The sequence below is a fragment of the Chelon labrosus genome (genome assembly GCF_963514085.1).
Source record: "Chelon labrosus genome assembly, chromosome: 3".
In the NCBI taxonomy this organism is placed as follows: Eukaryota; Metazoa; Chordata; class Actinopteri; order Mugiliformes; family Mugilidae; genus Chelon; species Chelon labrosus.
The window spans coordinates 5,297,197-5,321,938 of record NC_140339.1 but is presented as its reverse complement, the minus strand read 5'-3'; the positions used below and the strand labels follow the sequence as shown (position 1 = coordinate 5,321,938).

General features: G+C 41.0%; 1 protein-coding gene across 1 annotated transcript in view; it reads right to left on the bottom strand.

Annotated features, from left to right (window-relative positions):
* The window catches only part of LOC311485388 (glypican-6-like), a gene marked incomplete at its 5' end in the record, with an annotated part of 158,186 nt that overhangs the window by 116,222 nt on the left and 17,222 nt on the right, over window positions 1-24,742 (bottom strand). The window contains one exon of the mRNA XM_084540755.1: window positions 4,962-5,120. Coding sequence (XP_084396881.1) covers window positions 4,962-5,120 — 159 coding nt within the window. The remainder of the gene's footprint in view (window positions 1-4,961; window positions 5,121-24,742) is intronic.

The window sequence follows — 24,742 nt, the reverse complement described above, 5'->3', positions numbered from 1 at the left end:
CGCGGGAGCAGGAACGATGCAGAGATTAAATTCTCATGAAGTGGGAGCCTTTATTCTACACTTGACATTTGTTTAAGGAGAAAATTCGAGCTGAAGGTTTCATCAGAGCAATGCGTCGGTATTTCATATCATTAAAATAAGCCGTGAAGGATGTTAAAACTTCATTATTCCAATTTATTGTCTTGAAAAGAAGCAAAAAAACACACTCGATCCATATTTACGGGTACAGAATGCGCCAATTTGCAATCGGGTAAACGTGTCATATCCCAGTCATACCGCCATCAGTTCATTTGAATATTAGTGTTGTTCTCACATTCTTTGGTAAACTTTGATGGGAAAAAAAAAAAAATATTCAAAATCTTGTTGAAGAGCAGCAGAACAGTCTCGACAAGGCTGACCTTTGAGTGAATAAGAAGCTGGAGATTCCAAAACAAAGGACTCAGTCACAGTTTATTCCCTGCGTTTCACCTTCCACTTCTATATAATCCCCCTCTGCTGTAGTTTTAAAGACTCCACAAGTTAAGTACCATCTGCAGTCAGCGATGAGGACGGGAGTCAATGACAGGAACATGTCTCTTGAACTGAATAAGCGGTCTTAATTCAGTGCGCAGTCAGTGGCTGACTTATGAAGTCGACACTTCTGGAGAGCATTTGTGGTTGAATAGCGTTAATTTGTTGCCTGTATGCTAGCTCGTTAGCAGGTAATGTATATCTTGCGCTGCTAGACTTCCAGAGTTTAGTGTCAGCAATGGGATGGGCGAAATGTATACTTGTTTGCATAGCCATGAAGCAATCAGGAGAGTATTCAGCAGCACTCAGCCTTAGGATGCAACAATGGATGCTTTGCAAAATAATATCTGGTGAACTTTCTTAGTTGGGACATTGACACAGGTCATTAAAATGGCTAATTCTATGCAAAGGAACATGTCACAAAAAAAGGTAAAAGATGCACCTGGCCTCTGATAAAAATGCACATTTACACCAATCAGCCACAACATTATGACCACTGACAGAAGAAGTAAATAACATCATGACCATCTTGTGACAATCCAATGTTCTGCTGGGAAACTTTTGGACCTGGCATTCATTGGTGTGGATGTTACTTAGACATGTAGCACCCACCTAGACCAGACCAGACCAGGCACCCCCACCCCATAGCAATGACACTCCTTGAGGATGCAGCCTGACACAGTTTAGGAACAACTCAAAAAAAAACATGAAGAACAGCACAAGGTGTTGACCTGGCCTCCAAATTCACTAGATCCCAAACTGATCAAGTATCTGTGGGATGATCCACAGAGGTCCCTCCTCTCAAAGGCCCCCACTAACAACATTCTGTTGCCAGGGCACCCTCAGAGTCACAACAGTTTTGCAGGCACAAGGGAGACCTACACAATATTAGGAAGGTGGTCATAATGTTGTACCTGATCGGTGTATAATCATTTGCCGGTTTCATCCAATACGTAGGTAGTTCTGCGGTTTCCTGTAGTGAAGCTGATTTATAAAACGTAAGTCAAAAAGAGGCGAAGGAAGAATGCGTGAACTACAACTGTCCAACAAGTCAGACTATTTGCCAACTAACTCATGGAGATGTCAAAGGTCTAACATTACCAATTTAAGGTGCTACTTTGTCTTTTGACATTTGTAATGTTTGCATTTCACTCAGTCATAGAAAGATTAGTAGGAAAAGTAATTCATCTAAAGGTAGTATATTGAATATTTTTTAAATACTGCACACGAAATAGGACTAGAATTTTTTGAGACGCTAAAAAAAGACAAGACACCACTCCTTACAGCAGTTTCAGACTCAAATCACTTGACTGAGCATGAGGCACCCTTTATCATGGTTCATACGCTGCAATTAATCTCGAACAGATGTGATGCAACTCTCTCCCGCTCTGCCTCTTTCAACACATCCAGACTCCCTTTATATCAAGCACATAAATACTCCAAATATTTATCTAATTTCTAGTATTTAATTCAAGTTAACTTAGATAACCTACTAAGACACAGTAGAGAACGCTAATACTCTTGCAGAATAACAAAACAAAAAAAAACCTTTTGGAGTGCAATCACACTTCGAGCACGGTAATGCAGGTTGTAAATTTCTTTCTCCGAACTGTGCGTCAGGCGAACTGGAATATGACCGGACTTTGCGTCTCTCTGGGAGAATATTAAAAAAAAAAAAAAAAAAAAGGCGGATGATTGGACATTCTGGACACCCAAATCCCGATTCCAGTGTGCAACAGTCATTTATGGCTTCAGGATTGCTCAATAATGCATCAAAACCCACAGGCCTCCGGGGAGAGGCAGTCAGTAATCAAAAAGTAAGTTAAGGTTTTCATAATAGGGGCCTATAAATAACTGGGGACAGAAACGAGGGCATGTAAAATTGATGAGGGATGATTCAAGCCCCACGAGGTGGATGGAGCTTAACGCAAGGAGAAGGGATGTGATGTTGAGTGGTCTGGCCATATGGGCATTTGCACAAGATGGAATTTGCACATGTGATTTGTGTCGCCACCGTGACAGTATAAATGTGCAGGTTTACGATATGGACACTGTTCTGGGGGCAAGGTTTTAAAATTGATGTTATTAATGTAGAAATCCACTCAAGCCTTTAAAGTATTTTACTGCAGCTCTCAAAGTGTTTGGCAAAGCTTGTGTAACCTATGGTTACCAATAAAGTTTTCACAGATTAAGAGCTACATCTTTTTTTATCTTGTCATGACTGGTTCTGTGTATCGCATCTGTTTCCTTTTTGTTAATCCGAAGGTCACGTTTTTATTGTTATTTCAAAGAATCCATGCCGAATTCAGAAGTTCCTGTCATTTCCTGAGAATTACAGGTTTTATAAATGTGACAGTTGTCTTTGTCGACAACACTGAGCACTACAAGTGTACTACTGAATATTTTTTAAGCAGCATTATATATTTATAGCCTTATATAACCTACAACTACATATCTTTTCTATCTCACTATATACTGTACACAAAATCTATATATCTATATTTCCACATATCACATATCCATATTATATTATTACGGTGGCCCTGAAGGTCAAAACACAACAACATTTCAGATTACGGAAAGGATAGGGACAACACTTCTTGTTTCTGATTGGACATTTCCTGTTTCTACTCCGCTGTGTCCGTGCACAAGTTTTAAACCCTGCTGGAAAGAATGGAGGACGAGATGGCACTAATAGAGGAATATTTTAAAAGAGGACATATATATATATAGTGTCATTCTTGATACGTTTTCAGCCCATCATGACATTAACATGTCCCTCGGAGCCCTGAAAGCACGGTTGAAGGAGTTAGGGCTGAGGAGACGGGGCAACTACGTCTTCATCGTGCGTCCCCTCGGCCCCTTCAAATAATGCCGATGTCTTTCCGCAAGACGTGCAGAAATTTGGCAACGACTCATACTTCTTTCCACAATGTGGGCAGTACATGTTGTCTGCTTTCAAAGCGCATCACAGTGTCTACACTTTCGCGTAGCTGACCAATCACAAGGCGTCATTTCTTGAGTGGCAGCGAAACAACCAATCACATCAGCTTATATTTTAGCACGGGTTCTGTCCAATCAGAAACAAGAAGTGTCCCATCCTTTCCGTAATCTGAAATGTCGTTGCGTTCTATCTATCTATCTATCTATCTATCTATCTATCTGAGTCCAGTAACAACAGCCTTAGTTTTGTGCTCATCGCATCTTATTTCAAGCGATAACAAGACATTCAAGTGAAAGTGTTCTTTACGTGTGATGAATGGAGGAACAGTGGTGTTAAGGGAGTGAAAGTTCTTCCCATCCCACACACACATTATTTGCTAGAACAGAGGTATCAGCTGATACGCTCATGTTTGCCATTTTAAATTTTCACAGTCGCGTAAATGCAGGTATTTACATCCAGACAGGATTCACAGCGTTATCTTAATTCTCCATCAGAGCCTTGAAAAACAATCTATTCATCCTTCAGCCTGTGCCCAAAATTATAATAACAGGGCTCGTTTTGCCAGTTTAAACCGTAACAATTGAATTCCTTCTGTGCAAGGACGTGCAGGTATTTGTACTTGAGTTGATTGCGAACATGTCAAATGGATCATTTAACACTTGGCAGTTACAAATTTGAAAGAAACTACCCTTGATGTTTTTTTTTTTGTTTATTTCTTTGTTTGGCCAAAAGAGACATCGACCTCTGTTGTTTCTAGCTGCAATCTTACTGGTGCACATAAAGGTTTTAGTTTGTACCACAGTGTTGTTTCTTTTTGCACTGAAGGACCTGCATTCCCTCTCCCACCTGTGCACGGATATTACAGAAATCAGCTGAAGTCTGAGGGGAGGGAAAAAAAAAAAAAAAAAGACTCATAGATTTTTTACTAACATGAGGTCAAGACTGCAACGCACTGATCTTTTTATAAATGGCATGTACAGCAAACGCGGTGTTTACAGAAAAAGACAACAGCGGACCGATAAAAAGCGGGCGTGTGATGCCTCTCAGTGAAAAAGGAGACGAACGCGAGACAAAAGTTCTACCAACGCTTGTGTGGTGTACTGACAAAGACACGTTGCACTTCTGCCATGTGAGTAAAGTCAGTGTGGCTATGTCGGCCAGTCGGAAAATCATATGGTGTCGGTTTGCGAGAATGGAAAGCAGAAATGAAATGACAGCCTGCTAGACAGCACCAAGAACATTTGAGAGAGAGCACCGTGATGGAAGGTAGTGAAAATTGAAAGGGAGAACTCCTGAACAACCATCTTCAACACCAATCTGCTCATTTCTTATTAATCACAGTCACAGTAATTATTAATCATGACATCAGTAGTCTGTATTACAAGTTTGACAGCACTTGCATGGAGTGCACGCAGCTCGAAGTGGTGGTGCCTGGGATACTGATTCCTACGTACGACAATCTCTGCCGTTCACGCAGATTAAAACAAACCCGTCGGCTGCAACTTACCGTCGAACTTTTTATGCCTGGAGACGAACGTTGTTCTTATATTGTGGCTGCTCTCCTCGACCATGTTCTCGAACTCCAGTTTGCTCTGCTGGTTGAGTTTGTCCTCCATGTCAGACGTGCAGCAGGTGTATCCCTGAGGACAGACACGCAGGTGCTCACCTGAGGAAAACAGAGACAGAGCGCAACGTTTTTACACACACCGCTGCCACAGGATTCAAGTTGTTCAAAAGGCTGAGCTGAGCCTTTGATCTAAACCCTCCTGTGATTTTGGGATTCTCATCACTGAAGTTATCAAAGTGGGACAGACCGTAACAAATGGGGAAGGATAATATTTGTTGGTCGCCTGCTATCATGTGAAACAGAGAGTGACTTTAATACAACAGTGCCGACTCCTAATGCAGGATTTTCTCTTTCTGTTTATATATACATATATATATATATATATACATATCAAATATGACCAAATCACAGCAATAATGACGGCTCGGCTGAAACACCACATCAGTTTTATCAAACAGAGCGCAGAACATACAGAGACTACGTGAGTTTGTACAAAGTCAGTTTAATTTATAAAACCCAGGAGCACAAATTTGCCGCAAGGAGCTTACCTACTTGGCACAGTCTTGGTCATGACATGAGCCGAGAATAAAATCATTATTTTAAGCTTTAATTGGTCACTTGGCCACTTGGGCCCAGCAAAACAAACTGTAAACAAAACCATGAAAAATTAACAAAAAACAAGTCATACTTTCTTATTTACACGTCCACCAAACAATATTAACCTCATGTATCTGGACACCTGGTGAAGGTGGCTCTCCATTCAGCTCAGCTTTTTGTCTCTTTTGTCTCTAAAAGGTGTGGTGTTCGCGAACGATCTGAACCTTTTGACTAGCTCTTTAAAACGAACGATGGGAACTGAGTCGAAGCTGTGAGCCGTTCTTTTTTTTTTGGCTGTTTCACACGCGAGTGTCTCAGTACGCAGCAGTTGCAAGAATTCAAGAAACATGTGAAGAGAGTGGCTGGCGATTTAAAAAAGTGTAAGCTTTGGCATTGTTTTAAAGTGTTGGTGGTACAATGGTGAGAGTAGCTGCCTTTCAAGTAGCTGGCCAGGGTTTGATACCTAGTCAGCACAAATGTTTTTACTGAATTTCCCATGGGATAAATAAACGAAGTGCCTATCTGGAATCAATATTTCAGAATAATTCAAACTCGGATATCTCAGATGTCTGAGTTTGAATGATTCTGATCCAAATCTTAGCCTGTCAATCCTCCCAGTGAATATTCCTGGATAAAATTAGTTACCCCCAGGCTGGAATCTGAAAAATAAAATAAAAGTCAAAATAAGCCAGTCTTTTGAACGGCTCTTTCAAAGGAACAGATCCACAAGAGCCGGTTCCCTTCAAAGAGCTGTAAATCCCATCTCTGCTGAAAGGAAATTCTTGGCTGTCTATCGGCTTAATGTTCCGCCATAATGTTCACCAACTAGTTGCTGACTTTGTCTTTCTGCAGTTTGGTGATGAGTAAGTAGTGGGCATATATGAGCTCGGCGAAAACAACTCCGCTTCGTCTGCAGAGTGTAGATGAGAATGGTCCAAGTGAGCCACAATAAAATTAAAAGACAGAAAGCTGGACGCTTGTACAAGACAAAGAACAAAGAACAGCCAAGTTGGGTGATCATTCTTCCTGTGCACGACCGTTTTAACATCCTGATTTGAAAAGTGGTTGAGTAGTGCAGCTTTAAGCAACACTCTTTAAACTTCTTGACACCTCCACTCCGATTGTCAAATCTAAGTTTAAAGATTAAGTCACTAATAACTTTTAGAAAATGTCGTACTCTTAGTGAAATATGACCATGTAGTTGTGATTGCAATCAGATATGCAAATACACTCGACCACATCTCTTACTTTAATGTCCTCCTTACAAAGCATCCACAGAACTAGCTTTGCTTAATTCAATAGAAACACAGTTAATAGCTCATATATTTGCTAAACTGGGCGCAGCTTTGCAAAAAAAAAAAAAGCAACTTTAACTCTAATTCCATCCATTGTGCTGGGGAATCGAACAAATTAATAAAACCTCACAATATAAAACCGGTGTCCAGGTCTCAACCGGGTCAGTTGGCAAATACTTGTTAATCAGACACGTAGCCGTCAGATAATCAGATAATGTGATGTTTTAGAGAACCTTGGACTCTTAACTCTTCGTACAAAATGTGCTGTCGAAGCCTCAGTTGAAAATGTGTTAAAAAAAAAAATGACCATGTTTCTCGAGAATAAGTGGACCCTTATCCAAAATAAGTTACAATAAGGTTTCAAAATTGCTTCGAATGTTTTTGGACCATTAAATCAATTGGATGTATTTTAGTTTACAAAAACAAAAATGGATATTATCTCGAGCAAAGAACTGTCTGTGTGATTTAGAGACAAGAAAAACTGAATCTGTGGGGGTGTATAATTTGACAAATTTTGGAAGCTCATAGCAGACATGTTTAAAAGAAAAATGAGGAAAACGTTAAACTATGCATCTGGATTTCAGGAAGACAACGATCAGTAAATTCCTCACGCATGTGAAAGCCTCATTAATAAAAAAAAGAAAAAAGAAGGGGATATTCTCACATCTGTGGATTATTTAAATGTGTAAAAAGTCTTGAATTACATAAAGGGATGCGGAAAAAGGTTCTGAATCCTGATCTCCACAGGGATAATGCACAGTACTTGGAAGAGCTCAGGCTTAACCCACACTGCATTTAACACACCCTGCATTCCAGACAGCTTCCTGAAGCAAACCCAGCCACTGTGTTGAAGATTTTTGGCTGAGAGACTATGCACATCCAAACACCGGGGGAGTTTTAGGAGTACAAGCAAAAAAACAATAAAGAAAATCCATGAGTGCCTACGAGTCAAATGTCTGAGCTGAGACTTTCACTGAGAATCCTCACAGACAAAACCTACCTAATGTGAAGAGGTTTGATTATATCTATGACTAAATGACGAATGTAAAAGACTCAAAGCTGCTTCTGCTAAAATATGCAGCATATAACTCAAAAGAGTATTATATTCAGTGGTTCACCAATCAGCCACAACATTAAAACCACTCACAGGAGAAGTGAATAACATTGACCATCTTGTGACAATTCAATGTTCTCCTGGGAAACTTTTGGACCTGGCATTAATTCATGTGAATGTTACTTAGACATGTAGCACCCACCTAGACAAGACCAGGCACCCCTACCCCATAGCAATGGGGACCCAATGGGGACAATGGGGGCACACACACAAAAACGCTTTAGGAACAACTCAAAAAAACATGAAAAACAGCTCAAGGTGTTGACCTGGCCTCCAAATTCATTCATTCAGTATCTGTGGGATGATCCACAGAGGCCCCTCGCCTCAAATGCCCCCCACTAACTACATTCTGTTGCCAGACACCACAGGACACCCTCAGAAGGCCCATGTCCATTCTCTGATGAGTCACAACTGTTTTGGAGGCACAAGGGAGACCTACGCAATATTAGGAAGGCGGTCATAATGTTGAGGCTGATTGTTATAACAAAAACTAAATCACTTAGATCCATTCTGAATGCTGTTAAGTAAATGGTCCTGTATAGGGTCTTGTATTTATATAGCACTTTTCTACCTATTGGTGCTCAAAGCACTTTACAGTCACAGTGATGCATCTACCCGTTCACTCACACACACCGGTGCCACGCGTATTATTTTTCTGCATGTTCCAGGGATCTAACCCCCGGGCTCTGCCAACCGAGACGCAGCCGCCCGGTAGACATGGGTGTTTCCATCTTCACATTTTAATTTTAATAGGTTTTAATAATTTAGTTTTTTATTTTTCTGCCATAGATAATAATTCAAAAACGCTTTTCAGTAAATCCAAATAAATCTGACATTATATCACGTAATATATTTTTGTGAGCTGTAGGTGCGGGTGTGAGCTGCATGTGTGTCGTGTTGTTAATCTGTCACGTTCACTTCAAGCTACTGTCCCCAAGTGAAGGGAGGCATTCAAAGCACAGATGAATTGTCTAATAAATTCTTGTTAAAACAGATAAACAGTATAAAACACTACCCTGTAAACTTTTAATTCAACCACTTTGACCAAAACAATTCAGACAGATTTGTGATTAAAGCAGTGCTTTCAGTCAGCAGGAGCTTAGCAGACCAGTGTTTATTGCGTGCATGACCTACAGCTATTATCTCCGGCATTATAGTGCAACACAAAACACATATTTGCATAAGTATTTTTTCCAAAAATGTATTATCTGATACAGCTTTGTTAATCCAGACACACTAGTCAGTCAGGGAGTACTATTTTACACTGTGAAATGAATGGAAAGGCTTTTTAATTCTTTAAAAATCACATTAATAACAATAAGACTGTTAATAACGGTTTTGAATCAAACAATCAGCAAACGGCATACTGGTTTATTTCCGGCAAAACAAACAAACCAAGAGGAAAAGGGCTAGAGGATTCTTGTCTTAAAAATAGTTTCCTTCAAGTAATGAGATTTCTTTCTCAAAAGCTCCATTTGGTACTGGTCAGGATGCATTTGTCTACACGCGGCAACACTTGCGGGAACTTTGTTGCCAAAGAAAGCAGCGGTTGTGCAGAGTGTTTGGGAAAATAACTGCCCGCCTTTGACTCATTACAGACACGTGCAAGTTTAGTCACTTGCACGTCCCATTTTCTGCACGCGCACTGCATTAGATCTCCTCCGCCACCTACAGCATCAGACATCATTATCACAGATTTTAAAAAGCCAGCTGGCCTCCAGTCGCACGACACATTTGAGTTTTTCCGGTTCTACCTATTAACATTTGAAAAAGGAGAAAGATGAAATGGACGTCGCCGTATCGGGGGAGAGTGGTGCAGAACAGCATCCGGTTGCGGGAAGTTTGACGTTTAGGGATACCACGGTGCAGCTACTGACAGGCACATAGGTGATCTGCATGCATATACAGTGAGCTATAGATGAAGGAGCTGTGCATGGATAATGAAACGAGAAAGATGCAGTGTGTACGTGCTAGCACTCTCAAATGGGCTTAATCCTTAATCAGTCCTTAGAGAGACACCAAGCTACAGTAATGAGGTGCACCATCAACAGTTCAACACAAACCTATTCCTCCAGAGTAACGCAGAGGCCTCTGGGCCACAGAATCCCAACTCTCTAAAACACGAAATAAGCTCAAACGTACTAGTCGATTTCTATTTGGCGATTCTTTAAATCTCTTCTTCTTCGTCCTTTCTACCAAACTGTGTTGGAGTGTTTCAGCAGCGCAACAGCATTCCTCAGCTGTCACTTGGCTTGTGCTACAGGGAGCATCGCTATGTGTTAAACCTTTGTTCCGTGCTGTGATCGTCTTTAACACATGGCTGCAGAGAAAAAAAATACTGTGCAGGGTATGAACTTAAGCGCGGTTTATACCTCTGCGGGGCCTAGGCGGCGTAACCTACGCACGAAGCCTACGCTGGTAGGAGCCATTTATACTTGTCTGGCTCGCTCTGTACAAACGCCGCCTATGCGCTTGACGGCGCTGTGTCTTTTTCACCAGTCGGGTTCATTTTTGTTTCCACTTCCTGCTTCACTTTCAACATTAGCGACTGAAAGTTTTGCCGAAATTTTCCCCAACGACGAGTCCAACAAATGTTTGTATCTCCGAATCTTCTCGGTTAACCTTTCCTTGATGTGTTCCATCTTTATTGATCCAAAACAATCAATTTGAAAATTGCGGAGATGGAGAAGCATGTCTGGGGAGGTGCGCGTCAGCTATGGCATTAGGGTCTGGACTGACGTCAAATTGATGCAAAAGAATAAACTGCGAGTTACTTTTACAACTTCCTTAGCTCAGCCAACTGGTTCCTTTCTGTGTGGAGTTTGCATGTTCTTCCTGTATCTGCGTGGGTTCTCTCCAGGTACTCCAGCTTCCTCCCACCGTCCAAAGACATGCTGGTTAGGTTCACTGGTGATTCTAAATTGGCCGTAGGTGTGAGTGTGAGTGGTTGTCTGTCTCTCTGTGTTGAGATAGACTGGAGACCTGTCCAGGGCGTAGCCCACCTCTCGCCCGATGACAGCTGGGATAGGCTCCAGCCCCCGCGACCCTCCAGAGGACAAGCAGTTACAGGTAATTAATGAATGAATAGCTTTCCACCACTTCATTTGAGCTTTTCTTTAAATAAAATCTTTGCAGGTTACACTTTCAGCCAATGTTCACATCTTTTTATTGAGCCAGTTTTGCTTGAATTACATCTCACAATCCCAGAAAAAAAAGCAGCATTATTGTATCAATGTAATGCAGCTCAGCGGATGACATTTTGTCTTTAGACAGAGATGATTACACAGAGGAGCCGACGGATTACGAAGGCTGACTTAAGGTCAGTTTCATCTGGAATGCATCAGCTGGTTGGCAAATGTCAAGGGAAACACCTCGTTTCAGCCGGGGACCTTATTTTTTCCAGGGTCTAAAATTGCAGGGCTTGAAACAGTAAGTGTTTGGCACAAGACTATAAGGTTTACTGTCATAATGACAGATAAGTTAAGAAAAATGACATTTCCTTGCTGCATTCAGAGGCCTCTGTGCGACGCAGATGTAAGTCAATTTCGATTTAAAGTTTCCGCTGATGCAATAAATCGACCTAACCCGCGAAAGTAGGTGGAATACCACTGCTAGCCACTAAAGGCTGGCAACAAAAAGAAAAATCAATAAGCGGCAGAGCTGTCCTTAAGTGTGAATGACGGCTGAAAGGAATCTGCGGCACTTTCAGCTTTCTTAGGCTGTGCACCACTCTATTCATCCCTCAGTCTTGTTTTTGTATAAACACATAATTTGACACATTCAGCCACTATCCCACTTTGAAAACTGTGATGCTGCTGTTACAAAAAACAACACAAAATAGGACTTTGTGAGCGGGAGGCATCGGTGTGAGCTGCATGCGTATGATGCTGTGACTTTGAGTTTTTGTCACTTTCTGCTCCTTTCCCTTCTTGCTCGTCTATTTTTTCTGGCTGTTTTCCATATTACAGAAACCGGAATAAGCAGTGGAATATAAATAGCAGTAAAGCCGAAATGCAGCAGGAACAACAAAACTGTGCAACATTTCTACACTAAAAAAAAATGCACCTTTTTTTTCTTTTTTCTGCTGCATTTTTAAAATTGTGAGCTCCCTTTCAGCAGAACAAAAACAAAAGGGAACACCAACTTTAGTAAACTTAGGAAATGATCATCCCTAAATCTAGATGGGATTTTGGCTCGGCGGACCATGTCTGTTTCCTTTTCTATCTGGTTGCTTTGCACCCAAGATGAAATTCGAAGCCACGCTGTCAATACGCTGCACGCTTTCAGGATCACTTGTGCACAGCCTCTGTCAGGCCGAGTTAAACTTGTAAGACTCAACACCAACAGTACTGTGCATCGTCTCCCCCAACGTGCCGTATTTCAGCAACAAAAGCACAGAGTTGGCTGTTCAAGTAGGAAGAAAAATAGTTGTCGCTTTGAAAAACACATACTAAAATGAATTAAATCAAATGTACATGTGTCTTTTATTGGCCTCAAGAAGTCACAGTCTTTTAAACATTAAAGTTATTTAAATGAATTCTGAATAACAATCTAAACCGATCAGGCATAACATTAAGACCACCTTCCTAATATTGTCCAGGTCTCCCTTGTGCCTCCAAAACAGTTGTGACTCATCAGAGAATGGACATGGGCCTTCTGAGGGTGTCCTGTGGTGTCTGGCAACAGACTGTTGTTAGTGGGGGGGTCTTTGAGGGGAGGGGCCTCTGTGGATCATCCCACAGATACTTGATCAGTTTGGGATCTAGTGAATTTGGAGGCCAGGTCAATACCTTGAGCTGTTCTTCATGTTTTTTTGTTTTTTTTTGAGTTGTTCCTAAAGTGTTTTTGTGTGTGTGCCTGTGTCAGGCTGCATCCTGCTGGGGATGGCTGTGTCACTGCTATGGGTTGGGGGTGCCTGGTCTGGTCTAGGTGGGTGCTACATGTCTAAGTAACATCCACACCAATGAATGCCAGGTCCAAAAGTTTCCCAGCAGAACACTGGATCGTCACAAGATGGTCAATGTGAGTGGTTTTAATGTTGTGGCTGGTCGGTGCATATGCCTATGTAACTACTCAATACAAAAACACAAGTTTAAAAAGCCCTAAAATTCACTCCTAATGTAAGGGCATCATGCTTATATTAAAGTAATCAATTAGGAATCTGCTGAGGGAACAAAACCCCCATCGGTTTACTCCAAATTAATAAAGCGCTTCCAATATTGTGGACTTATACGAATAGTCGTCTTGGTAATGGATTTTGACACATTAGATCTGTGAGCAAGCCCAGGGCTGAAGGCAAAAAACAAAAAAACAAAAAGCAGAACACTGCTTTGTCGTTAACATTACTGACGGTTCCAGGTGACGAGGGGCGGAGTGGGGAGTTGGGAACACTTCCAGTGCACATCCACGACATCTGTTCGACGGCTTTGCCAAGTGATTAGTGCAACCGAATCTTTCTTTCTGCTGCAGAAACTTTTGCAGATTTATTTAAAATAATAATAATTAAAAAAAATGAATTAATTAATTAAAATGGGTCGACACGTTTGAGTCATACCCATTTGGCAATGCATAATGAGTGAGCAGCAGTGGCACGCATAAGCCTCGGGGTGACAACACAGACAGGACTGCTAATATTATATAAAAAATACACGCAGCTTTCAATTAGACGCAAAACAACACATCTGTATCTCAATCTTTAGGTCTGGCACATCCACCCACATTCATGATTCATTACTCTTCCAGCACGATCACAAACTCGAGGATCTGCACACACGAGCACAACCACATACATAATGCATTATTTACTCACAGGTTAGGCTGTGATTTATGAGAATATTGTTATGCAATCACCGGGAAATAAAGCACAGATAAAAGCTTTCAGCCGCACGGTTTAACCTAGTCCAGCCTGTTCACGCACCACTCTGTCCTTGCAGCTGCCTCGAGCGCAGATGTCAGAAGGCGCTGCTGCGCATCGCTCAGATCGAGCTGATCAGAGATTTAAATGTATGTAATTACAGAAGCCGAGATAATTAAGCACAAATGCAAATTTTCTTTGAGGATTTTTGCAGTGAAACATTCTGGCATTAGCTCCGATGTTCCTCAATCAGAAGGAAGCGAGGCAGAAGAAATACAGTTTGCCTTACAAATGCAATCACACATTAGATGGTTTGCTCAGTCTCAGTCTGTGATGCGCAGATGTGTTTGGTTTCTTCAGATCACGATCTTCCCGAGCTCCAAAACATGATTGAAGCGCGGAACTGCAATTAGGTGAAATTGCTGACTAGTTTTGCCGGGACGCTCGCACAGGCCACTCAGTGCTGATGAACGGCGGAGAAAAGATGGCGAGGCGATGCCCGTTTGACACGTGCAATCAGCCACACAGACGCAGCTCCTGTCGCCGAAATTCAAAGTTCCCTGAACTTATCGCAGATGTTAAGCTTGTTTGATGTCATTTATGAGTTTAACCAACCACGTGCACTGCTCTGCTAACTAACCAAACCAGGAATACACTTATGTAGGTCACTGCAAAAGCAGTGGCTGGACCTGGAGGTACGATCACGCAGAGATTAAAGAACTAACATCATATGCTTTATTCCACAGTTGCCTTGTATTTGCCCTCCGTTCCCTTTGGCTTCATATCCCTTGATGTTAAAGAAGCATGTACTCAAGAGCGTTTGAGGTTTCATGTGCAGGCTTATGCTGCAATCATGTCTAATGGGCAGGCGAGAAGGATGCCACGTTTCTTCCCCTTATTATATGTAACAGCACTTCATTAAAATTGGCAGCAGAGCCTACAGTTTGTTAGGGATCCCTGCGCAACAACTGAAGCACGCTCCCCGGTGACATGCAACAGATCCGAGTTTAGAAGTGCCTCAGATGCACTAAACTGGAGAACTCCCACTGATATTGCGGCCGTGATCAAACGAGGCAACTACCCCTCACAGCAAATACAAAGAACATTATTTATACTACCCTATCTACTACTACTGTTTTCTTCCTTGGAGAAACCATACCATTGTCACTGCTTGAAAGCATTTTGTCTTATAACGTTAAGAAAAAACAACAATTAAATTGTCAATTGCATTCATTTATTTATTTTTCTCCCAAAATCTTCCACAGTACAACTTACTACTTTAAAGAAAATTTTGCGGGACTAGCGCAGCACACAGAATATTTTCAAAGTGGGCCAATTTTTTTCTCAGAGGTTTCACGAGAACTCCTTATCCAAAGCAAATGCCTGAGTGAGCTGCATCCCCCTTCCCCTGACGATGCACCGCAAGTGATCAACAAGCCACCAATGCCCCCGATGACAAAGGCCTGCTGAGAAGATAGACGCACTGCTGTGTACAGAAAACGAGTTTTTGCCTAAATATGAATGCCCACTGAGATGACTTGACACTAAGACTTCCCCACTTCAAATCGATCTCTATAAATCTATTTTAGAGAAAAATATGTGCCATTTCCTGCACCCTGCACATCCGGCACTGCATTACTATACTCGCAAGGCCGCGCAACATGGTTAGTCCACGTGTTAGGGAGATCCAAACATGGCAGAAGCTACAACACTGAGCTGATGTGCAGCAGCATTTTTGGATTAAAAAGAGACAGACAGAAGAGCTGGACAAAATAAATTTTAAAAATTTTAAATTTAATAACGATCTGGCCAGAGTGCCTACTTAACGTGTAGTCAGATTAACGGCTGCTGAGGAAAGCAGCCAGACAAACATGTAGAGATTCTGTGATTTATTAGTAGCCATATAATATCCAAGGCTGAAAAAAAAAAAAAAAAATGGAATTAATGCACCCGAGGTTAGCATTTTCCAACTTTTACCAGTGACACACACAAAGCTTCCCCCTTTGTGCCAAACAAATTAATTCCCCGAGAGAAGGTTAGCTGAGAAGAAAATTGGAACTACACTTTATATACAAGACCTCTGTGATATCCGAGGTCAGCGTCATCCAAAGCAAAGTAAACTGGATGACGCTGGGTTCTGCACTCTGCATTTCAGACTCTCGGGTTTCAAGTAGCACGGACGGATGAGAAGATAGTTGTTTATATTCCTCGTTTCACACGGCATCACAAGAGAGCGCGAGTGGAAATAGTGGTTTCATAACGGAGAATTTAAAATTCAGAGCGCACACATCTCTCTAAAGCTGTTTTACTTTACTGTGAGAAAAAAAGAACGGTCTCCCGAGGAAGAATCTCGTGCATTATTAAGTGTTGTATTGTAGCAGAGTATTGTTCGGGGAGGACTGAGCGGCATGCTGGCGTTTTTACCATACTTTTGCTATAATGCCGAAATGTATTATGTATATTTATTATAGAAAGAAACAGAGGCAACGAACAAAAAGAGGATGAAATTGAAAAGTAATGTTTTTTTTCTTTTTCTTTCAAGGACTCAAGACAGATAAAATATGCTTTTAAATCTTCAGGTTAAGTTGACCGTGGATGGCTCCACACATGGACATGGAGCTCTGGTGTTCGCTCAAAAATGCATCTACTTGGTCTTCTGCTAAATGGCCGCCAGCAGCTTGGTCTGTATGCACGCTGTGGTGTTGTGCTGCAAGGTAAAGCAGGATCTCAATGGTCACAGCGAGCCGAGCTGAACTCCGATTGGTCTCGATCACTTTGCCAACTCATGATAAGCCTTCAAAGGAAAAACCTGAGGATAAGCCTTCAAAGCTGAAGTTAAGGGGGTCCTAAGACATCCACTTCAACATGGTAGAGATTTGATCTGATACTGATTTTTGTGCCTATATCAGGCACATTTTGTCTATATTATATATATATATAGTATATATGTTATTCTGTGCCTATAAGTGCACTTTCCAACTTTAGTATTTTTTAGTATTTATTTGTATTTATATGTCCATAACTGAACTGGAAATAGTTTTGTATGTCGCAGACAACGTTGTGCTTGCGTTGTTTTTCCTATTGCTCCTGAAAGCATCCCTCCCCCCCTCCCCTTCCCAAAGCCGCCTCCCCTTCTCAAAGTCTCCTCCCCCCACCTCACCTGCTCTGTACCGAATTTAACTTGACTGAGGAAACAGCACGGACAATTCATGTAGCACATGAAGCTGTTTGTGTAATTCACTAATAAACATTCTCGTTACCGCCACTTTTTAAAACCCGACGTTTGTGCTCTTGATTTTTTTTTAAGGTTTCAAATTATTTTGGTCAAATCCCAGAGAACTAGCTCAACTTTACAAGCGCTGGCTAGCAAAGTTGGACTGAAAGCCAACTGTCCACTATAAATTCCATTTATTCACTGTGTGCAAATGGCAAATAAACTCTGCTCTATTCTTTACACAAAATTGTTGCTCCATTCTCCTTTGTCACTCCCTCTTGAGAACGGCCTTTTTCAGTCACTGCACGCACATTGTTAAAACGAATGTGAACATAAGGTTTCTCTCAGCCGACGAAAAACCAAACAAACAAACCCATCTCTACTGTTGCGACGGCTGCAAACAATTATTTAAATAATCACGTATGATATACGACAAAAAAAAAAATCCCTTTTACAGTTCACAGGATCGTCACATTTTCAGTAAAGTAACTGAAATTTGTTGCGTTGAAATATCACATGGTTCGCTGTACAGTGTCAACTCCGCCATAATATCCATAGTTCTCGGGTGCATTCATTTTATTCGGGTTACAGGGTAATGTCTGTGATGGCATCTAATTTGAAAACTCTTTAAAGAATCACTATTATGTATGCAATGCCATGTTTTTACTTGCTTTTAAATTCCAAGAGATCCACTGATGTTGGTAAATGTGTTTGAAAAAACAATACAAAAAAAAACTACATCACAACCCATCAAAATAAAAGCTAATAACCCACCCAGCTTAAATGTTCTTAATAACACTTGGTGGAAATAGACAAGATAACTTTTCTAGACTGTGCCGTGACTAATACATCTTCATTAAATCCTTATGTTTCAACTGCACTGGCATGCTGACAAAGAACCAACCGGGGACCCCTCTAGACGGAGAGATGTGGCTCCACGGCGCCATGCAATATTTAGTACTTTAATTAAAATTATTACATTATTTTGTTTTTGCTCAATCTGTATTTCTTCTTAACTGTGCATTTCTTGAAATTATAATATCTGGTTGGACAATTTAAATAATAAGATGGCAAGTAATCTCTGGAGGGTTTTTATCATCAGCTCCACGCTGCACTGCTACATCCAGATAAAGTCTGTGTAACAAAAGATGGACACGCCCATTGGTTTGTCGTCTGTCATTTTGAAGCCTTGAGTTTGGCATCTTGTTTCTTTTTTTTGGAGCCAGAGTGACCAAACCAAACCAGGCATACCTCCAATGTACTTTTCCTTAGGGCTTAATAGTTAATTAATCAAGATCCACCAACATACTCATCAGACGAACTATATTTAGCTGCATGCAGATGATATGATGAGAAGGCTTCATAATGGAAGTATATTGACTTGAGTATCTTGAGTATTTCATGAGAAAACTACCATGCTGGCTTCACTTTTCCAACTGGGTGGCTACGTCCATCTTTAATAGGGCTGCCCAACACGTCGATACGGGGAAGGTAGTGCATGTAGATCGCGTGCCACTGAAAAGATGCTTTAGATGTTACTCTATAATTTATCTGTTGTACCTCTAAAACAAACAACAAGACAATCTTTCATCTTCATTTTTTGAACTTTTGCAATCAGTTCAGCGGCACACACCCACAGCCATGCACGACATCAACAACAACTCAAGATGACTGCCTTTCTTAAAAGCGCTATTTGTCCAAAGGTGCTAAACAGAACAGTTTTGCGTCTTAGAATAATAAAAACAAAGATGGATAGAGCTTTTAACACTGTAGCAACAATTAATATGACTTAGGGTAGGGTATATATATCATAGTTTGACTTTGACTTGTAAAAGTAGCCCACAAGCCAAAACAGTGTGGGCACCCCGGTCTACAGCAATTACGAATTCAGTTAAGCCAAATTTTAAAATCAAGAAATGTAGCCAGGCACCCAGTAAGCAGCTGGCAATGACAAATTTCAAACCAATACAGATCTATGTGATGAAAAAAACTGAAATATACACACTTTTTATTCAATTTTTTATTTAAATACACATAAAAAAGTGCATAAAAACACAATAACACAGCTGTAATTGAACAGAACGTCTGGGTGTTTCTCAATGTGCTGCCTCCGGACATTGTGATCTTTTAGGACCCCAACGTACTCATGGCAACTTAAAGACATAGCTTTGACATTTATATTCATCAGTCCGTACAGGGTTAAACCAAAGGCTTTCAATGTCAGTTCTATGTTTTGGAGTTGAAAAGGGCATGTTTTTCACTCGTTATCTTGGCACTACTCAATTATCGCCTCCACGGTCTGAAACACTGAAGGAATTTCTGAAATCTTGCGAGACGAGTCGCTGTCTGCATCTCTTCAATTCAGTTCAATTCAATTCACGCACGCCGGGCGAAGGGCTGGGCCACTCGGGAGCTGGTTCTGGGCCGCATGTGGCCCACGGGCCGCTAACTGAATAGGCCCGGTCTACGGTACGCTTCCAAACATCTTTGCTTGATGGCGCTGGAGACTGCAGCACATGCATCAGAACAGAATTCCTTGTATTTTACAAAGCACCGTGATAAAACATCCCCAAGGTGAAAGTAGTTCCAGCCCAGTGGCATCACAATAGCATATCAAGGACAGGCGCATATCGAGAGTCAAAAGATACTCAGATATCTTCTGCTTGGGTGATTTAAACTGATAAGAGACTTTTATCAATGCTATCTCCATAACCATAAACATATGTTCCAGGGACATGAGAGAGTTGCAGGATATTTCAGGGCAGCTGTGTAGGAAAAGTGGGTTTTCATGCCCATGGAGGGTCTAATGCCAGATTAACTCCCGAAAGGATTCATTAGTCTACCTGGCCAAAGGGCAAACTGCATATGGACTGTGCCATCTGGTACATCTCATGACCACTATTGCCAACATTTATAAAGTGAGGACGTTCTTTGCCAGAGCTCCACGGCAAACAAGCCAACAGATCATGGAAGTCAAGAGGAAAAAAAAAACGCACTATTCACCCATGCGGAAAATTCACATAGAGACGTAGCGATGCAGCAAATGAAATTAATTCCTGCGGAGTGTGGAGGCACGTATTGTACTCTGAGTGGGTGCGATTCATTCCAAGTTAGTTCCCCTGAAAACAATTCACTAGAAAGAGTCTCTATACAGTAAGTATTACGCAAGTAGTCTACATTTAGATTCAAATCAGGATTTGTTTTTATCTGCTTCCCAGATATCTTCCACTGCTGCCTGTTAGCGGGGGTTTCACACCACGGCAGAGATATGCTCAGTAACTGGGAAGCACCGTCCTGAATGAATCACATTTATTATCATCGATCTCGCACCAGATTCCCGCCCCGCTCTCGTTCAGAACCGCCTCTGGTATATTGCCTCTTCACTGTCCTTATAGCCCGGCTGCCACAAAGCGCCAATGTGCAGAGAGAGACTCATTGCCTTCAAATGAGGGCACGAGCCGGCAGAAACAGCTCCGTGCTCTTGACATTTCCATCCACCAACTCGGTTAACTTGAGCCAGATCTCCTACGATAGCCGCAATTCGATTTATTTTGAACTCACTCTCATGTTGTTATTCCATCCCTTTCTCTGCAACACAGGTTTACATATCTTGAGATAGAGTGCTATCTAGTGCACACACACACACACACACACAGGGCAAAAAAACATCACGCAACCCAGTCAAAAGCCAAGGGAGCCATTTAGCCGACTGAGGTAGAAGCGGTTTTCACTGATTTTATTTAGTGTCAGGTGGCTTAAATTTAAGAATTGACTGTATTTCATATCATTCATTATATTACGAAAAGTTTTTTAAAATTGCATTCTGCTGTGAAGTAGCTATAGCCGTCACATGGATGTAGGGGAGTAAGTAAAACCTTCCCTTTGAAATATGGTAGAGTCTAAGCGGAAAGTAAAAGTACCGAGCAAATATACTACTTAATTATTTAACACAAGAAAGAAGTATTTCTTTTCATTAATTTTACTTTAGTTTAGTACCCTTTAGTAAACCCATTCCTTATTTCCTGCAGTAGTCCCTGGCAACTAAAGGAAGTATTATGTATTGCCTTCATATTAGGGACATATTTAATCTATTTACACGGAGATAGTGTATTGACACAGGTACTACTGCATTCTTTCATCTTTATTATCAGTATTTCTATAAAGTCTTACGTAACACACTGAAGCAGACCAAGCACGGTAAGAAAATCTTATTTCATTGTTGGTAGTTTCCTGAAAGGGCCCGCAGTGCTCCCTCCCTTTTTGTGCGTCTGCAAAAATAAAGGTTATTCAAGTCATTAAAAGGCGACAGCAAGCTTCAGAAGTAAATCAATAAATGCTCGGGTTGAAGACAACTACTCTGGCAAAGTCTGGAATTTTTGTAAATGACAGTCCCCGACAGTGCCGGTCATTGTCTTTCTAACCTTTCTCTCTCTCTCTCTCTCTCTCTCCCTCTCTCTCTCTCTCTCTCTCTCTCGACTCTCTCCAGACTAAATGGCTCGAGCCGAGTTCAGCACGCTGGGCAGTAATAGCTAAAATGCTGCCTGAGCTTCCCCGTGAAAGGTTGACACCTCTATCTTTGAGATCTATTGACTCAGGTATAGCTTAGGCCCCCATCTCGCATCTGGGCCATGACTGCGCCTTTCTTTATTTGGGCTGCGGCACTTTTAAAGAGCCCTTTATTCAGCTGACACGACCTAGATTAGAGGGCAAAGGGAGCTCAATCACACTCACAAATAGAATTAAGGGTTGCTGAATGATGGGAGGACTAGATGAACGCCGTAAAAAGGGGAGAAGGAAAAAAAAAATAGCTCCGAGCAAAAAAAACAAGTCGCTGTTGTGGTTTTAATACACCAGATGATACATTAACTTTGAAAATTAGCATAATGAAGGATTCCTGCAATCAAATGCATTCTGGATGTAATGGGGCGCATTTTTCCTCTAAACTGTCTGAGTCATATTTAAAATGCACGGCAAAATTAGGCTACCAACTGTTAGATGAATCTCTGGGTGCTTTTCACATTCTGTGATAAACGGCGTTATGCATATTCTCACCTTTTGCAGGTCATGCTCGACGCAGGCTCCTGGTCGCCAGCGATTCTCGCCTTTGCCGATTTGGAAAATGACAAGAGGTAAATTAAAAACAAAAAAAAATAACTGATTTTGATGTGTTGAATGGTAAATCTTGAGAAAAATGCTACATTGATCTAATTAGCTGATTCATGGATTATATATTTGACAATAAGATAAAGCTGGAAAGTATTTTTATTCAATTCACTGTTTCAGTGCATTTGCAGAACGTTTTTCTTTGTCATATATTGGTATAATTAAAATCTTTGGACTATTGGTCGGACGAAACTAGCAATTTGTTATAATTAAAGAGGATGATTGTCACTACTTTACACCACTTCAAGACAAAAAAAAACTACCACATTCATCTTACCATAAAGGATTTCTAGAAAATTCAGGGTGCATTCAGAATCTAACCTAACTTAGTACATCCTTGTGTGTCAAAAAACAGTTTGCTTTCCAGGCCTCTTTAAGCCCGAGAAGATGATCAATGACTGTTATTGTTACGATGGAATAACCCGTGAAATAATGTGCATTTGAGCGTTTTTTTACAAGCAACTTTGCGCGTCCTTTCCGGGCTGTTATTACTTGTCAACAGAAATCCACAAACTGGAAGTAAACCCAATTACGGTGTTAAATCACATCTGCCTGCATGTTGAAGTGGGAAAAATGCATCAAGCTCGATTGATCTTACTGCTGCTCTGCCATCTGGATCTCCCCTCCATCACCCAAATCACCCACTTTCAACCGTTTCCACTGGGGCTTGAGACCCAAATTGAATATGTCCAAACAAGATGACACAGATAATTCCCACAATTCGCTCCAACCATATGTTACCTTACTTGGACTGCGCTGAAAGATTTCTTAACTTTCAAATAACTTGAACGGGTGAAAAATCGCGTGGTCGCAATGTAAAGATAAATATAGAAGGTTATGCTCTGAATCTTTCTTCAAGTTCATAATTTCATAGCGCTCTTGTCAGTCTGATGTCAACTGCGCTCCCCCTTTAGCCTGAACGTTCTGAGCGCTTGACACATGAAAGCCGCGTAGGCGTTCCTAACCACACACTGAATGTATATAAAGCGAAGAACACTGCTGTGTTGCCGCACATCTTGTGCCTCCATTAATGTAAACTGACAGCATGGCAGATAGATAATAAGAAAACAGAAGACTTAATTATATCTACGTATATCTATGTTCAATATGTCTCTAATCAGAGAGCTAGTTGTGCCTTCACAATACAGAGGTATTCTTTTGAAATCCCAAAGGAATATGTGTACTATATGTATTTATACATTTTCCACTTTTTTTTTATTTTTTCCAATTTCCCTCAAAACGTCTTTTGCTGAATTCCCCCCACAACGATAAGAGCCGGAGCCATTTCCATTTTGCACAATGCCGATCTGCACAAGCCAGGTTCCTGTACAGAACAACCAGTTGGGATAAATTGGAAGCTATTACGGAGCTGGGGGAAAAAAAGCAATATCTCAAATTGGAGGAAATGGGCATGAACTGTAGACCATGTGTGAAAAGGAACACCATACTGTTGACATGCACAATGAGCAGTGAGTGGAAAACACAGTTTTCAAGCTACAAAAGCCTCTTTGTTGAACTTATCCAAAGCTACATAACATATGCAAAATAAATATTAAACGCCATCAACAACTGAAGGCGAGCTCATGGAAATCAATACTGAATTCAGCGGAGGTGGAAGATAGTTACATAACCAATAATTAAGACGAGTCTTTTTTGTTTTCGTGACAAATGGGATGCACAGTCGACGAGGGAAAGGCTTGCATCTTTTTTTTTTTTTTTAGGCAATGCAACATGGCTGTATGATTGCAGGGTTGGTCTGTAAAGGTTTAAAACATTTTCTTCTTATTTTGCTTTGGCTGATGTGAAGCATCTGAGTTTTCCAGCATTTTTAATTTACAGATTTTAATTCTTTCACTCAGAAGTCACATTCATGCAGTTATATATTAATTTGTCTTTCCAATTATCCGTGACTTAGTGACATGGATTATGTTCACAGGCGATTTCTTTCGAGCAGCTGAAACGCTACATGCAAGTACCTCAAACTCCACAGGGTTTGGATCCTTGCTGCCTTCAAATGACATTCATGAGCCTGGTTACAACATAAGAGGTTGTGTACAAATGGTAAAATCAGACATAAGCCCTGAGAAAGTTTACCACATATAAAATTACTAAAAAATAAAACTTGAAACAGCTAAATTACCTTATATTAACGTACCATCCCCCTCCACTGTTTCTGAAATCCTCAGAAATGGTGGAGGGGGATGATTAGGGTCGGTGAAATGTCGCACATGTCTCAACAAAAATTCCACATATTTCAAAGAGGTTGTGAATGCACCAAACAATGGTAAATATCAAGCAAGTCATGTCTGAGGCCTTGTGTTGCTTCTGACACTTTCTCCCTTGCAAACCAAAATTCGGATCTTTCTCCACTTTACCCAAGTACAATGCAAGCTGCAATGAAATGAGGATCTAAAAATTTTATAACGCTGCCTTTTCTACGGCTGTACAATCAGATATGTAGTGGGAAACAAATGAAATACAGTG